Source organism: Marmota flaviventris, chromosome 1 (genome assembly GCF_047511675.1).
Source record: "Marmota flaviventris isolate mMarFla1 chromosome 1, mMarFla1.hap1, whole genome shotgun sequence".
NCBI classification, from domain to species: Eukaryota; Metazoa; Chordata; class Mammalia; order Rodentia; family Sciuridae; genus Marmota; species Marmota flaviventris.
The window spans coordinates 13,457,772-13,475,272 of record NC_092498.1 but is presented as its reverse complement, the minus strand read 5'-3'; the positions used below and the strand labels follow the sequence as shown (position 1 = coordinate 13,475,272).

At 35.9% G+C, this 17,501-nt stretch overlaps 1 protein-coding gene across 1 annotated transcript in view; it reads left to right on the top strand.

The window, feature by feature from the left end:
* The window catches only part of Mgam (maltase-glucoamylase), a 208,646-nt gene continuing 191,145 nt past the window's right edge, over nucleotides 1–17,501 (top strand). The window contains exons 1-7 of the mRNA XM_071611523.1: nucleotides 1–127; nucleotides 1,711–1,814; nucleotides 11,245–11,365; nucleotides 12,344–12,453; nucleotides 12,979–13,130; nucleotides 13,607–13,778; nucleotides 15,413–15,512. Of these exons, the coding sequence (XP_071467624.1) occupies nucleotides 1–127; nucleotides 1,711–1,814; nucleotides 11,245–11,365; nucleotides 12,344–12,453; nucleotides 12,979–13,130; nucleotides 13,607–13,778; nucleotides 15,413–15,512 (886 nt within the window). The remainder of the gene's footprint in view (nucleotides 128–1,710; nucleotides 1,815–11,244; nucleotides 11,366–12,343; nucleotides 12,454–12,978; nucleotides 13,131–13,606; nucleotides 13,779–15,412; nucleotides 15,513–17,501) is intronic.

The following is a 17,501-nucleotide window of genomic DNA, read 5'->3' as shown; positions in this document are numbered from 1 at the left end:
ATGGCAAGAAATAAATTGAAAAAATTCACTACTTTGGAGATTATCCTTAGTGTTCTTCTACTCGCAGTGTTCATCATCGCTGTTGTTTTAATTGTGCTTTTAGCAACAGGTTCTACGGAATCAAAAGGTAACAAGTAACTCTGGGCTTTCCCTCCATTTATTTCTCTTATCAAAGTAAAACCATCATCAATGGTAGGGAAGCAGTGCATTTGTATTCATTGGTGTGAGAGTGTGTGTGTATACATACATGTGTGCAGGTGTGGTATGTGTTTGGGGGAACATCTAGCTAATACTGTGGAAGCTCAATAGCTTTTCCTTACAGGCTTAAGTTCTGAAACCTTAATTTCCCAATTTAATTAGTGCACTGGGTTAAATTTCACAACTGACACTTAAAATATATTTGCTGAATTTTTTTGAAGAATTCTGATTCTATTAGTGATAGTGAATAATATACTGTGTGAAAGGGGATCAAATAAGTATGTAATCAAAATATTTTATGACTGTTTGGTTCCTTAAAAAATTCTGCCCAAGTCATCTTAATAAAAGCTCATTACATTATTATATCCCCAAAGATGGTCTGGATTGTGCTGAACTATCCAGGATTTCCCATCTTGTTTATCTAGGAGCAACTTCTTAGGGCAATCAGGCAATGAAGGTCAACCCGTGGCTAGAGGAAAACCTTCTCTGTCTCCTGCCTCACCCCCAGCTATAGAAATTTCTACTTTTCATGGAATACTAGACTGGATAGAGTTTGTTTAATTCTATGAATCTGAAAGTGTAACTAAAACCCTTATGCCAAAATTGGTTCAAATATGGAGTTCATTTAATCCACCACATTTGAATTGGAGATCCTAGTGAAAAGAAAACAATGAAAAACAGCATTGTTGTGTCTTAATGTCATTATTAATTTATTGCAGATTGCCTCAAAGAAAGCTAATTTCTTTATTTTAGAATGCAATAAAAGTGTCTTTTCTATTACCTGTCTTTTAATGTGAGATCAAAGGTTTCAGCCCTGACATAGGTTCTAGCTGCCAGTTTCTAGATTGGTGGATTCCCCTTACATTTTTTTTTCCCATACAATACTTTGTATTTACAGGAGACTGGCATTGCTCAGATGTGTTCTCTGAATTGAGGTGGACGATTATCATGGAACTGAACATGTTCAGTGTGTACCAGCTACTGGGGATAGGAATAGAGCAGACTTTCCTGTAAAGGACCAGATAGTAAATATTTTAGATTTTGTGGGCCATGCCATCTCTATCATTATTACTCAGTGCTGCCATTGTAGCCTAAAAGCAGCTATAAACAAATGAGTGTGACAGTTTCAGCAATACTTCATTCAAAAAACCTGATTTGGTCTGCAGGCTATAGTTTGCTGACCCTTAGACTAAAGGGAAGTTGGTTCCTACTTTTATGAACTTCAGATCTAATGGTGTAGTTCTTTGTTTTGCATATACTCTCTTGTAGGGGAGGGGCAGAAGGGTAGAAGAAGATGATGCCAGCATAGTAGAGGTAAATAGAGTCAGCAAGAACAAAGGAAAGTTTTATAATGTGAAAATGCATAACTGTTGAGGATACCAGAGTAAGTCCAGTCAGTAGTGGAATGAATACGATTGCAAGTATTGGGAACAACGAGGCCTTTGAATGCTTGAATGTTTGTGATACTGCTATGTCTGTGTGATGGTCATTTTATGTTTGCTTTTGGGATAGCCCCAGATCCTGGGACCACAAGTATCACTCCTAATTCTACTGAATGCCCAGTGGTAACTGAATCTGAACGGATAAACTGCATCCCTGACCAGCCACCAACAAAGGTTTGACTCTTGGATTTTTAAATTTAAGAATATATACCACTGAATGGTTTTTTTTTGAACTTTTTGTGGCTTGTCTCAGAGTCTCAGGTATATTAACTCTATATTCATGTTTGTGTGACTTTATAGCTTCAGGAGAGGAAGAGCTGGAAAATTCCCTTGGATTGCCAGATTCAAATAAATGTACATGTTGCTCAGTTAAATTTGAATTTCAGAAAAACAACAAATAAGATTTTAGATAAGAATGTCACTTGTGAGATTTGAAACTTACTAGAAATACATTTACATTTCATCTGGCAAGAGTACTGATGATTAGTTCTCTTTGATTCCGTCACTGCATTTGTTCTTGCCCTCTATTTCCCTTCTTTCTGAATTCCAAAGTGTTATTGAGTCTATAATAAAAGTACACTTACACTAAACATGATTTAAAATAAGGACAAAGGTTTCAAGAGCTATGCTTTGGAAGGAAGAAGGCAATTAATACAAGGGCAAAGATAATGCAGCACGTGGGCATTTATGTTAGTATTTCTTGATCACTGACTGAAGGGCACCTGATTATCATAATAAACTTGGCACACTCCCTGTCAGTTGCTTTTTACTTTGAGAATAAAAATGATATCTGAATGAAAACCAAGTGCAGCCTTTTGAATGAAGTCCACTGATATGATGTGTCAGATGTGTATCAGATACAGAATGGATCTGTATGGCACTCCCACACTCATCTCCATAGCCATCCCATTCTTAGTGGACTGCAGTAATCTGTGAAGTTCTAGGGAGTTACTTTTTTGGTTTCTCTAAGGGGCTTTTATATTAAAAGATATTTTTTCTTTCCTATTAGAGGATAAACCTCCACTGGTGGATTAATCTTCTTGGGAGAATGGGGTGAGGTAGAGGGGGGTATGATATGAGAGGTAAACACATCAAAATAGTCATCTTATTTATCTCAGGTAAAGGTGAGTGAGTGAAGACAGTGAGGAATGAGACCTCAGTCAAAAATCACGATACTTCCCCCCATATTTAAACACTTGGTGTTTTGCAGCCTACCTTCTTCTTCATTTTTTTTTGAATTCTTGTAGTTGTAGTGGACAGCATGTCTTTATTTTATTTGTTTATTTTTATGTGGTGCTGAGGATTGAACCCAATGCCTCACACGTGCTTGGCAAGCACTCATTTGTGTGTGTGTGTATGTGTGTGAATGCACTCCAGGGGTCCTTTTCATGTGTCTCAGAAGAAAAGCTCATCCAGTTATCTAGATCTAGTCCTGATCTTTAGCTCTGGGCTGGCAGCTGGTTAGAGGGCATTATCACTGGATGCCTTCCTATCACACCTGAATTCATTATTTGGTTTTCCTTTTCTACTGTAAGGGTTCTGTTAGTAGTTCTGTTATGCTTCTGGTCTTTGAGTCAGAATCAGCAGAACTTTTGCTTAGCTCTTCCCTTCAATTGCTAACTGGTGTTAGGAAAAGCAGTGAGCTGTAAAATCCCACAAATAGACTTATGTTATCCCTCTGACCAGTATTTCAAAACGGCCCTTCAATAATATTTTCCAGAATAAGTACTTCATTTTCATTCTCAACACATTATTAGATCATCGTATTCCAGTAGCCTCCTAGCATCTCTCTGAATTCCATTTCATTTATTCCATTTTGATTAAACATGATTAAAACTGTTCTCTTTAACATTCTACTTTGATTGCATTTCTACCCAAAACTCCTGTACTTATAGAAGTTCATTCTGCATACTGGGTCAAGTTCAAATACTTTGTTTTGTCCTCTAAGGTTCTCTTTATCCTTTTCTAGGCCTCTATAACTTCACTTAGAACACACACCCATGAAGATTTTAGACACAGGTTTCTACAATGATTTTAAATCTATTAGTTTTGAAAGTGCCAATCACTTTCCTCATCCTTGATCTTTCATCTCTAATTTCAGAACTCTGAGTTAAAAGATTGCATTGATGGAAGAAAGCAGAAACATTTAGCTGAATGCCAGATACCTATCTCAGGAAGGAGATGGTAGATAATAATTTTAAGCACTTTGATTTTTTAAGTTTAGAATGTATTGTGAAAACATGGGAGTCCAGGTTTACATGCTTACAATAAACCTGTGTGCCCTAAGTAACCATTACAAAATGCTGAAAGCATTTTGCAATTAAGCATTTTCCATAGACAATAATGGTAATATTTATTACCATGATATTTGAGAGGTAAGGTTAACATATTTTCTTGCTCAGAAACTTTATTATCTTTTGTAGTAAACACTTTCTAGCTACTTATCAATTTTTTATTTGGCTTATAGTTTCTTTTTCCCCATTCCAGTTTCTTATCAATGTATTTAAAGGATTCAGTTTTATGATATACTAGTAAAGATGTTGCATTTTGCCAAGATCATTATGAGTCTCCACCCTTAAAATTACTTTGTGTTTACATATCATCAGTTAAGAGCCATTAACTGGTGCTAGGAAAAGCAGTGAGCTATAAAATCCCACAAATAGACTTATGTTTATGATTTGCTTGTTGTTGCTAGTGTAGACATTGAGTAAGAGCATGGTAGGAAAACCAGAGTACCAGGTTTTTATCTTGGCTTTGCTGCTGAAATATCTATGACTTGATTCCTATCACATTTCCTTGCATACTGTCAAATGTGTATCAGTGATTGAGACAATGTGTGCTCAGATAAATTGTTCCTTAAGAAAATGACTACTAAACACTGTACTGAATTCTGTGATTAAAAAGATTTTAGAATTTAGTGACCTCTAAGGTCTTGGGAAATGTTCTCTGGAGATTGATCATATTCTAATTTGGGACACGTGAAAGTCTAAACCATGGAGAGGACAGAGTGACATATTTGTTTAAGTCTTGCTGCATCCTCACAGGGAAGAAGGCAGGAGGGGTCCACCTGCATAAGGGCCCCTAATCCCATTCACAGGGGAGGAGCCCTGGAGGCCTTACCACTTGTTAGTGGCCCCACCTCTTAGTATCATTGCCTTGGCAACTCCTGCATTTTGGAGGGGACACATTCAAACCATAGCACCAGCTTCATGAAAATTGCTCTAAGTCCTCTATTTCTTACAGAAGAGTCTCTCTATTTTTTTTTTAACTACTGAGAAACAAACTACTCCACACTTAGTGACTTAAAAAAACAATCAATTGATTATGTCCCACAATTTTATAGGTCAGAGACTTGGCAGGTTTTGGCAGTATAATTTTCATAAGAGGCATTGACTAGGATTACTTGGTTGTTTCAGTTGGTGGCTGATCTAGTTGGGATGTTTTCAAGATGGTTTCATCCACACGGTTGGCTCCTTGGCTATAAGGGGGACCACAGGCTCCTCTACCCTTCGACATAGTCTGAAATCTCTCCTGTTGGTCTCTCCAGCCTGGCAGTGAACTTCTTACATGATAGCTGAGGGCTACAAGGAAGGAGAGAGCTGCCAGCCTTCTTGAAGTAAAAGCCCAGAAGCAGTTTAGCATCACTTTTTCTGTACTAAGTTGATTAAATCAGTCATAGGCCAGCCCACATTTAATAAGAAGGGGTGCAGGTACCCCCTCTTGATGGGAAGAGAACTCGCAGCCATTTTTTTTTTTTTTTTAGAGAGAGAGAGAGAGAGAGAGAGAGAGAGAATTTTAATATTTATTTTTTAGTTTTCAGCGGACACAACATCTTTGTTTTTGTATGTGGTGCTGAGGATCGAACCCAGGCCACACGCATGCCAGGCGAGCGCACTACGCTTGAGCCACATCCCCAGCCCCTCGCAGCTATTTTATATAGCTACAGAGGAATGCTTATTTGGCTCAGAATAGGCCTTAATAACTGTAAAGATTGGTAAACTACTGAAAATACAGATCAGAGTGGGGTGGAGTAGCAGAGGGTGTGAAAATAAAGAAAACACAATATTGAAAGAGCTTTTCAAAGTGGAGTGGAGCCTTAAGGAAGCTGGACTTCCACAGGATTCTAGCTGTGATAAATTTCAGTCACTTTCAGCCTTTGACTGTAGGCACAAGGATCAGATAATTACATTGTGCCCAGCAACTCAATATGCATATCAAGAGATTATCAGGCTCCAGTTTTATGGACACTTTTACTCATATATATTCTTTTTTTATTTTATTTTTTAATTTCATATATATTCTTTTCTTAGTGTTCTGTCAATCACTTAACCCCTGTTCTCAACTCCAACAGAAACACCCCCACACCAAGAGATTTTTACAGTTTTTTAATAAAATGATACTGCTTGCTCACATAAGCTCCCACCTTTCCTGTCTTCCTCAAACACAGATTCATAGCTATCTGAATCTGTGCTTCCTGAACTGCAATTCCTAAAAGCCAAATTAAGTTTTTATAGTTGTAAAGTTTCTGAGTTTGAATTAACAAGATCAGAGTTCCAGAGTAAGATGTTTCTGCCACAAAGGGAAAGTACATCATTTCTCTATGCTATTATGTTCGAAGATATTTTGGTGAAAATATGGTGTTTTTAGTCTGTCTTTTCATTTTATTAGCATGATTTTTATAGTTTTTTTGGTAATCCAGTATATGGAAGGTTGGAAAATAAGTTGGGACTCACAGAAAAGGAAGGAGGTCAAGAAAATAGATAATTGTTTTTCTCAGTGCTCTATTAGCATTGAACTCCTTTGAAGTAATAAATAACTTAAGATATCCAAGAATGTAGAACTACAATCCAGGTTAAGAGATAAAATAGAACCAGCAAAGATGAACTCCCCTGTATTCCCCTCTGTATCCAGCTCCCTTCCCAGCTCCCTCTGCAGAGGTGACCACATTCCAAAGTTGAAATCCATCATGATTCCTTTGTACCATCACTATTTAAAAGATATACTTATAAGCAGTAGGTATACTCAATTTCTAAACAAAAATGCATGCTTTGCAATCTTTTTCACTTAGCATTGTAAGATTTATCCAAATTGATATGTATCTCTTTAGTTCATTTGTGTTCACTGTGAAACAGTGTATCAAAATCATCCTTTCTTTGGATAAAAGAAATTAGTTTTTCTCTAATATGCTATGGTTGTAACGATGATATTATGACTAGTTCTGTAAACATTTTTACTTACATGTGTCTGATTTGGGGTATATTGCTTCAAGTGTACTAGATATTTTCAAATTAATCTCTAAAGTGACTATAATTTACCGTCTTACTACAGTCTCTGCATTCCTAAGAACATTGGAATTGACAGTCTTTTTAAACTTCGACACTTTAAGGTTATTAAATAGTATCCCTTTGTGACCTTAGTGATAATTTTCCTGAATGGGTGAACATCTTTCAGTTATTTCTGTGAATTTTTTCTTTGTTCTTAATTATGTATTGAAATGTTTATCTTTTTGATGTGTACAAGTTTTTTTATTTGTTCATTCATATTTTTTCTAAGTCTTGTTTATATTACATATGTTGCAAACATCTACTTTGATGACGTTTTGATGAAGTGTTTTATTTTGAGAAAATGAAGCTCCTCAGGCTTTGTGGTTTTGTGATTTGCTATCTATGTATTCTAGTGGGATTAAATGCCTACAGGTGAAAAGGAAGAAGTTTCAAATTTAAAAAGAAAATAAAGGATGCAATATAACAATAATTGAATTATTTATTCTAAATTTGTCCTTCAAATTTTCTTGGATCTCTTCCTGGACAATGTTAAATCTCAAATAATGATGACTTGATGTCATCCTGTTCAGTCTTATATACTCTTTTCTTCTTGTCCCTTGTGTTGTTAGGACCTCTGATGTATTTTTAAACTGCAAGCACTAAAACATATGGGCCATGTAGGCTTTTTTTCCCCCCCTGATTTGGAAAGGAATGCTTTTAACATGTCACCATTTATTATGATAATTATTATAGGTTTTTTTGTAGATTCCTATTATCAAATGAATGAAGTGACTTTTTAATCCTAGTTTGCTAAGAATTTTATCATGAATAGCTGATGAATTTAAAGGACTATATGACATACTTCATTTGATGATTTATGATGATGAATTACACAAGTTGGTTTTTCTAATATTAAAGTTCTTTATTTCTGGTAGAAACTTTGTCATTATTTAATCTTGCTGATTTCTATTAATGTTGCATATGCTTTTTTTCATTTAGGCTTTGCATTTATGAACATGGATTTTCTTTTCTGTCTACTTTTCATTTCTTTTGTGGTTCTGGGGACTTTGGGTGTAAAATACTTGCTCCTTTTATTTCTTCTCTCTTTTAAATGTCAAGGAGGGTTGATTGGATTTTTAACAGTGACTTCAGGATCTGGTTTCTTTCCATCTGATCTTTGTGTTGATGCAAGAGCCTGTATACCATCATGCAGAACCCCCAGTGGATAAAAATGTACAAGAGCTGAAGTCCCTTATTTAAAATGGATATAATATGCACATCCTCCTATATATTATAAATCATTTCTAGACTATTTACAATACCTTAATGCAGTGTAAATGTTATATAAAGAGTTGTTATACTGTGTTGTTTAGGGAGTAATTATAAGAAAAAAAAAGCCTACACATTTCAGGCACAATTAAAAAACACTTTTAATCTGATGTTTGTTAAATCCTTGGGTATGGAACCCATGGATATAGGGGGCTGACTATTATATAAAAAGTGAAATATCTACATTTTTGGTCTTCTTTGTCTATCAGTTACTGAGGGCAGTACCATAAAGATATTCTATTATGTGCTATCTCCCCCAGTTTTACCTTATGAGTTTGAAATATTTTTCTATATATTTTTTGAATTTTTTATTGTTAGTACATATCAAATTTGAGGTGTGAGATGATCCTGGTGGATTGAAATCATGCCATGACTCTGTCTCCCTAACAATGAATATTAACTCAATATCTATCTGCTATTAATGCCAATTTGTTACTTAGCATGCTTTTTATATGTGTGATCCCCTTTTACTTCCAGTGCTTTTTCAAACCTAAGTTTTGGATATAGCACCTATAAAAAACTTTTATCTAAATTTAGTTATTTAAATGTAATCTGATTATCTTTGTTTTAAAAGTATTTAAACCATGTGATAATTGACATGGCTTTCCCTCTTAGGTTTTGTGCTTTCCATTTGGTCTTTTTTTTTTTTTTTATGTCCTACTTCCTGCCCTGGAGTCTTCAAAAGCAGGTGTATTCTTTCCTTATTGTCTGAACAGAGGATTTCTGCCCCCATCCTCATTTCCTCCTCAGTACTGTATTGGTAGTTACACATTCTATATTGTTTTGGCAGTACCTGTTAAATTTTAATTCTCATACCCAACTAAAGGGGCATTTTATATCTTGAGTCTAATTTGCATTCATCTTATTCATGTCATCATTCTCACAGCTTCCCTCTAAAACCGTTTTCTTAGGATTTACAAGTCATATGGATATTGCTGTGCTTCTCCTGCTTCCCCTAATTGCTGTGTTTAATGGCAGGAGCTGGTGTTTTTGAGTTGGCCAAGAGAGGCTGTTTACTCTCCTTACTGCTTTGACCACTTTGCTTTTTGCCCTTTTCAGTTCAATGAAAAAGTATTAAGCTCTGGGGAGTGTGCAAAAAGCCATTCTGCTTAACACTACTCTCAGTGTCCTTCTCTTTTTCTGTATAATGACTTTGCATCTAAATGTGCTTTGAAAGGAAGGAACAAAATCATAACTGCTGATTAGTTCATAGTGAAAACTGATCTTACAGTAAGATAAGTCACAAACAGACCATTTTTTTTGACCCTTAATACAAATTGAACATCCCTAATGCAGAAATCTAAAAACCCCAAATGCTCCAAAATCAAAATTTTTTTGAGCTCCAACGTGATACCACAAGTGAAAAATTCTACATTATGGAACCTTGTTTCATGCACAAAATTATTTTCAAAATTGTATAAAACTATCTTCAGGCTATGTATTTTGTAAGGTATACATGAAAAATGAATGAATTTTGTGTTTAGACTTGGATTCCATCCTGAAAATATGTCATTATGTGTATACAAATATTCCAAAATTTGAAAATCTGAAATTCAAACCATTTCTGGTCCCAAGCATTTCAGATAAGGGATACACAACCTGAAATTGCTATTAATGTAAAAGTTAGTGTTTGATTAAACATAATTGCTCAAATAGCTCAACATAACTGTTTTTTCCCTTATCATTTTTAAAATATTGCTATATCCTCTTAAAGGTGTGCGTAGTGGTATTCAACCCAGAATTCAGAAAAAAAAAAAAGGAAAAGGACAGGGAGAAATTTAGTTTTGGTCTTGTCTTCTCAATAGCCAAGTACTTTCTGGTAGGTTATTTCATATCTGTGAACCTTTACCCTCTGGGCCTTGGGATCTTGATCTGTAAATGATATGGTAGGATGTACGAGTTAGCTACTATTGTGTAATAAATTATACCCAAACTTAATGACTTAACATAATAAGCCTGATTTTCTTGTAGTTTCTGTAATTGAAAATCTAGGTTTGGTTTAGCCAGGTGCCTCTGTCTCTGAGTCTCTTAGAAGACTGCAATCAAGGACTCTTCTGGAATTATGATGATCTTTGACAAGGTTGCTCATGTGATTGTTGTCAAGAGCTAGCTTCTTGGGGGTTGTTGAACTGAGAACCTCAGTTCTTTGCCATGTGGGCCTTTTTTATTATATGATGACTCCTTCCAGAGTTAAGTATTCCAACAAAGAAAGTGAAAGGGAGAAAACAAGACAGAAGTCACAATCTTTCTGTGATCTCTTCTATGAAGTGAATCCCGTTATTTTCTATTAGCTCCAAGTCCCTAGATCATCCCACATAGAAGACTAGAGATTTCTATAATGTGCTTTTTTCTTGTAATTACATTTGCTTCTTTCCCAAAATTAGTTGGTGTGAGAAAGAGATTATATTCATTTTACTCTCCACTTGACTTAGTCATTAATTGTGGCATAAGGCAGGCACTTTTTTAAAGGAAGAATTAGGATCTATTTGAGTGTAAGGAAAGATTACTTTCTGCCTTGGTAGGAGCCAAGAGACCATAGATATGTCACATGTGTGGAATGCACACAAATATGCAACATATACATTTAGAAGTCAATGCAAATTTTGTTTGATTGAAGTTTTCTGAGTAAAATTCATTGCAGAGTATTTTTGATTTTAAAGGTCAAAGCTAATATAAATGAAGTGTTGTTTGTAATTTTAGATTACTGGTGACAAAACAATATTATACTTTAGAATTTTAAAAATATTTATCAATTTTAATGTGATGAAAGACATGGAATGCATTGTGCTTCCTATACTCTTTCACAAGGAAAAATTCCTTGTGAATAGAAGCTACTGGGGATATAACATACATAATTTCTCTAATGATTAGTTTCCTTATTTGTAAAATGAATTTATTGATGTCCTAACCCCAAATTAGGTGATTTACATTTTCTGAAATATAGTGTTTCTGAAATATAGTGTTTAGTTCTACAACTAAATGGAGTTATTTTGACTCATCTCTTGTTTCAGGCTACATGTGACCTGCGTGGCTGCTGTTGGGAAGCTCAGGGAACCATAGGTATTCCTTGGTGCTACTATTCTAAGAATCATGGCTACCAAGTGCAGGGGGATCCTGTAAACACAAATGCAGGTAAGAGGCAGCAGCTCCAGACCTTCTGAAGGCTGGCTTTGTATTTCCCAGAGGAGCCCTGTGGCAGCACACAGGGGAATGCTGTGCTGCCACACCACCACATGTGACAGAAGGTGGCACTGCTCTTTTCAAGAATTAGACTTATTTTGACACCAAACAGCTATCACCCTCTGTCTTGTGAGTCAAGAAACCGTGTTCTATTCTAACTTCACCTTGATGTACCTTTATGAACTTGTGTAATTGTCATAATCTTTTTGGTTCTCAAGTTTATCACTTTTAAAGTGGGCAATTTTAACTCAGCTTTGAGATTAATTTCAACTCTAGTGTTATTTTTTACAAAATGAAATGATTTACAATTTTATAAATATGTTACAAAAGTTACCTAGTCAATGTCAGTGCTCATGGGCTGATCATGCCCTCTTATTCCTCCAAACCCTAAAATGAAGAGCATCACCATGAACATTGTGGGGGTAACAGTGGTGACTACTCTGGGCACGCTCCTAGCATGAAGAATAAGGCCTATTCCTCTTCCAGATGCTCTTGGTCTGATGGGCTTTTCTATAAGGCCTCAGCTGTCACCTGATTTTCTGTTCAATTAGGGAGATGACTTTAATGTACATGATCACCTATAATGGAATATGAAAATAACTGAGAAGGAATAATGAATATATGCTGAAAAGTAAAGAAAGAGTATCTGATCAATACAGAATGAGTCTGTTAGAATAAGAATTAAACCTTTGGGGGGTTTCAATCATATTTTGTAGAAGAGAGGCATAGGTTTTTGTACAAGTTAATAATAGTTCTTAACTTTGGGATCTGACCTAAGATAGTATGTATGTATGAATACCTTTGCCTTTTTTCTTCTTTGGCAAATAAAACATTTTAATCAGTCCCTTACCTTAAGCTTAATTTTTATTTGGCTGTTATTTGCAAATGTATAATGTCAGCTATGAAAACCTTTTCTCTCCTACATGTTAGGATTCACAGCCCAGTTGAAAACTCTGCCTTCTTCATCCCCATTTGGAAATGATGTTGACAACGTTCTTCTCACAGCCGAATACCAGACATCCAACCGTTTCCACTTTAAGGTTATAGTTTGTTTACTTTAAAAAAAATCTTTAAGAGGCTCTTTTTTCCCCACCTTATGACTATAGTTTTGACTAGGTAGAAAATTTTGCTAATGTAGGTACTTTTCTCTGTTGTCATTATTATTTAGTACTTGTATATTGAAGTCATCTATAGTCTTCCTTCTATGTGATAATTTCCTAAATAAGTATTACAGAGTTCATTGGTGCACTTTTGACTTTCATTTATTTGCCCTAGATACCATGTGAAATGTAGTAGCCAAAATCAAACCAAAACAAAATAAGAAAAAAGAATCAGAATTATCACAGCTTTGAATTTTCTAGCGATGAGCCATCTCTGCAGACTTGCACTATACAAGCCTAACTCATGCTCAATAGTTAATCATTTGAAGTTGGTAATGTAATGAATACATTCTTAGGCAAAATGCCAGTTCCTGGGAAGCATTGGTGTTGGTAGGGATAATTATATTTTGGAAAATCAGAAAGGTTTTGATTTTTGGCTTTCTTTCTATTCATCTCTCTGTATAGTTGACTGACCAAACCAAGGACAGGTATGAAGTGCCCCATGAACATGTACAACCCTTTAATAAAAATGCTGCTGCTTCCTTGAACTATGAAGTTGAGGTCTCTAAACAGCCATTTAGCATCAAAGTGACCAGAAGAAGCAACAATCGTGTTCTGTAAGTTTTGAACACCTATCTAGGGAAGATGATGAAGGGAGGTGTGTGGGCTGGGGGAAGGTGCACTTCAATAATATTCTTGAAGGTTGTGAGCCCACAATTGTGAATGGACTCTGCCTCCAAATGTATATATATATTTTCTCCCTTCTGTTTGCACCAGCACGTTTTTCCCCTCTGCATTTTTCCCTTCCTTTCCTGATCTATCTAACCATCTGCCCACCGGTAAATATTTACTAATCTGTGATCATAAAATATAGTGTTCTGGTCATGAGATCGGGTATCTGGGGGGCAAATATGAGAAGTGTGCCACATTGTAACTGCCCTAAAGGAATCTAGATGTCTTAGCATCCATGGTAAAACATCACTCGGGGCAAATGGGACTGATTAAATAGAGATATAAAAACCACTTTTTTAGCAGTTATGTTCTCTCCACTGCACTTGCCCAACACATTCCCGTGTTTTCCACCTGTGTCTAGGTTTGACTCAAGCATCGGGCCCCTCCTGTTTGCGGATCAGTTCCTGCAGCTCTCCATCCGCCTGCCTAGTGCTAATGTGTATGGTCTGGGAGAACATGTGCACCAACAATACCGGCATGACATGAATTGGAAGACCTGGCCCATATTTACGAGGGACACAACCCCCAATAAGGTAAGCTTTCAGGATGGGCTCTTTTCATTGAGTATTGTAGCCTCATACTTGAAGGTCACTTCTAGAAGTACAGTGTAAGATTCTGGGCTTGAATTCTGGCTCTGGTACTTACTATTATGTGGTTCTGGGCAAGTTATTTATTTCTCTGTGTCTTCAGTTCCTCATCTATATAATGAAGGTAATGTATTTATCTCATAGGGTTGTCATGAGGATTAAATGAATCAAAACATATAAAGTATCTAGAAGAATGTCTGTCCCAGAGGAAGTGCTCAGTAACTGCCAACTACTTTACATTATATTTTTCCCTTTGAATTAACCAGTTGGGGACAAAATGTCATTAAAAGCTGTAGTCTGAATAATAGTTGATTATGATGTGCCTAATTTTAGGCTGACCTTTAAAAAATCACTGACTTACCACCCTTGTCAGAAAAGTAGGATAAAGTCCCAGCCAAAGCAATGTATCAATTACTTTTTTGTGAAAAGAATAATTGACATAGGGGTCAAATCATTAATTGTTGCTACTATTTTTAAATTTTATTTTCATTTGTTTGTTTTTTTTTGATTGTTAAAACTTGAAGCAGCATTGTTTTCTCATCTTAGAAATACTCTATGGTTCAGGACTTGGCTGAGTAAACAGAACTTTGTTAGGGTATGAACTAAGAAGCCTGGATGAAAGGAGATCCCAGCAATAATTTATTAAGGAGTTATTTTATATATTATTTATATATATATCAAAATAATTCAGAAAAATAACAATAATTTGCTTATTTAACAGACAAAAATGAGATTCAGAGAAGCCAGTTCAATAGCCAAAGTAAAACAATTTGCACTTAATAGATAAAGAATCTAGTCTGTACTATGTTTCACCTAAAATCCATGCTCATGGCTACCAAATACCCATCACAAAAGCAGAAAAGAGTGGCGTCAGGACAGCTGGTGATGATCACTTATTATGGAGCCTTAGATCTTTGCCACTCAAAGAGTGAAGCACAGGCAGCACCACGTGAGAGATATGGGCTCTCAGTCCCTCCCGCCATCTAGTGAATTAGAATCCCTTCGTAATTAAGGTGACTGTGTAAGTCATATGTCCACCAAACTTTAAGAAACACTGTTCTAGAGCAATGATTCTTATAACTGACTACACATGGCAACCATCTGGCAAAATTAAAAAGTATAGAAATGTCTACTTCCATCCTAGGGTTTCCCTAGGGAGTCTGGCTTGATACCTCCTCTTCTGGAATCTAGAAAACTAGTCTAGATTAGAGCTCCATCTAGTTGCTGATTCATATAAAGACTTGTAGGACTTTTGCAGATGAGGTTAAGTCAGGTCAAGGTAAGCTTCTTTGAAAGGAGAGTTGTTTGGAATGATAGCTTCAGAATTCTTTCACCTAACAGGTAATCACAACCAGCACATACTTATTAAATGAGTGCTCATAGTTGGCTCATTGCATAAGAAAACTAGTTCACCTGATAAACATCAACCAAATAGAGATCCTATATTTTAGAATTTATTTGCATCTTCATTAGCCATGAGTGTCCTCACATGATTAGGACTGATTTTTCTAAGCTAATCCAGCAATGTGATGTTTAGACTACTTGGTAGTAAATTTTGGATTTTAATTCTCTTTCTGCAGGATGGAAATAACTTGTATGGTGCTCAGACATTTTTCCTGTGCCTTGAAGATGCTAGTGGATTATCCTTTGGGGTGTTTCTGATGAACAGCAATGCCATGGGTAAAGGACTAAAGGGATAGTCATGAAAAAGCAAACATACAGAAGAACAGTTTTTAAGTCCTTTTCTTACAGCACTATGGTAAAAGGAATGGGTCCCTTTAAGAGTGATTGAGCTATTGCTTAGGGCCTTATGTTCTCTAGTTGTTCTGTCTTTATCTCATTGACCTATTGACCACATAGTAGCCATGTATAAGGGATTATTCTCCTAGCTTCTCACTTCCCTGAATCTGGTTGCCTCCAGTGTATTATTTTCTGTTATAGAGTTAAGATAGCTAAGGGTTCTGTTATAGAGTTGAGATAGCTAAGGGTTACTTCCTTATAATTTTACTTTGAGACAATTTCTAAAAATTGGTTCTTCTTCCTCTTTAAATTTACATTTAGTAGACTCCAGTGGCAGCTCCAGTAGAATCACTGAAGGGTAAGAGGAGAGGTATCAATATCTCCCAGGGTTGAAGATGGACATAGGATATTGATATCTACCCTCTTCTTAATTGAAGACCATTGGATTATATTAATGCTACTCAAAGTGTGGTCTGTAGATTGCTCACAAGCTGTTTCAGATCCTACAGTAAGATCAGTAAAGAAAATAATAGGAAGTACTGCTGTAGCATCCAAGTGCATGAATGAGCTTTTTGCATAATAATTCATTTTCATGTTCTTTTACAGAAGTATCAGTTTGCAGTGAAGTGAAAATTAAATTTTCAAAAAATATCTTATCCTTCACCACAGTTTGTTTGAGAAGCACTCTAAGTGATGTAAAATGATTCTAGAAAACCTGATAGCCTAAGAATAGATTGAAAGAACACAAGGACTCTGCAGTTTTAGGTAGTTGAAGGAATCAGAAAACAAACCAAGTCAGACTTAGCGAAGCCACAAGATCCTAGGTATTCTGCCTGTGTTATTCCTGCAACCAGAGTATGTCAGTAGAGCTTGAGGTCTTTTGTCCCTACATAGAAACCAAGGCAAAAAAGCAGATTTCTAAGAATGGTGATAGGTGCTTAAAAGGATTTTGAATTTATGATGTAATCTGACTTTTTTCAGCTTGAATCTTGTTTGATATGAGATTCACTGAAGTTAGTACCTCAGTATGTCTATCTGGGTTATATTCTTACCATAAAGATGGAATATGGGTTAGGATAACATGTGGTTGTGAAATTCAGAAAGGGGAAATTTTCCTTCTACCCTCTTAGATTTAATTCTTAGATTTTAATTCCCAGATTTAATTCTGCTGAGACAGATCACCAAGGAAGAGGCAGTTTATTTACAAGTGCTTGCATATAGGAGTGCTTAGTGATGAGTAACTGAAAAGGATGTTTAGATCTTGGTGCTTATCTACCAACTTGTAAGGGAAGGGAAAAAAGATATTTATTCAGAAGTGAGTGACTGTTTGAAAGACAAATAGGCCCTTGGGGGAAATCAATGGGAGATGTAATTGTTTTATGACAATGTCTATTGGTGCTTATTGTTTCAAAGAAAATTAGAGCTGCTCCTAGGAAGGGAATTTATGACAATTGAGTTCTTTTGGAGGTGATGCTTTTAGGCAGATCAGGAATCTCAGTAGCAAATACCTTCAGTCCCAAATAATTATTATGCTCCAATGGCTTATTCTCTATGGTCAGGTAATGAATGATGTAGATTCATCATCCCCCATGCCTTGCTGATTAATATGCTTTATATATATATATATATATATATATATATATATATATATATATTTTAAGGAAAAATTGAAGAAGGGTAGTAATTTCAGACCCCAAAGATTTAGACAAAAGGGAAGATATCCTGGATGCAGCCCCGAGTTATCTAGATTAGCATCCTTTTTTTCATAGATAAGAAACTGAGCCTAAGCTAGAGGGGAATAGCTTGACCGAGACCTGGTTACTTTTTCATCAGAGCCTGGTCTTAGCACAAGGAGGTAAGACACTAAGTCACCTCTTATTAAAGTCTGTCAGGGAACAAAAGCTTTGACTCCCATGCCATGTGGAGGTG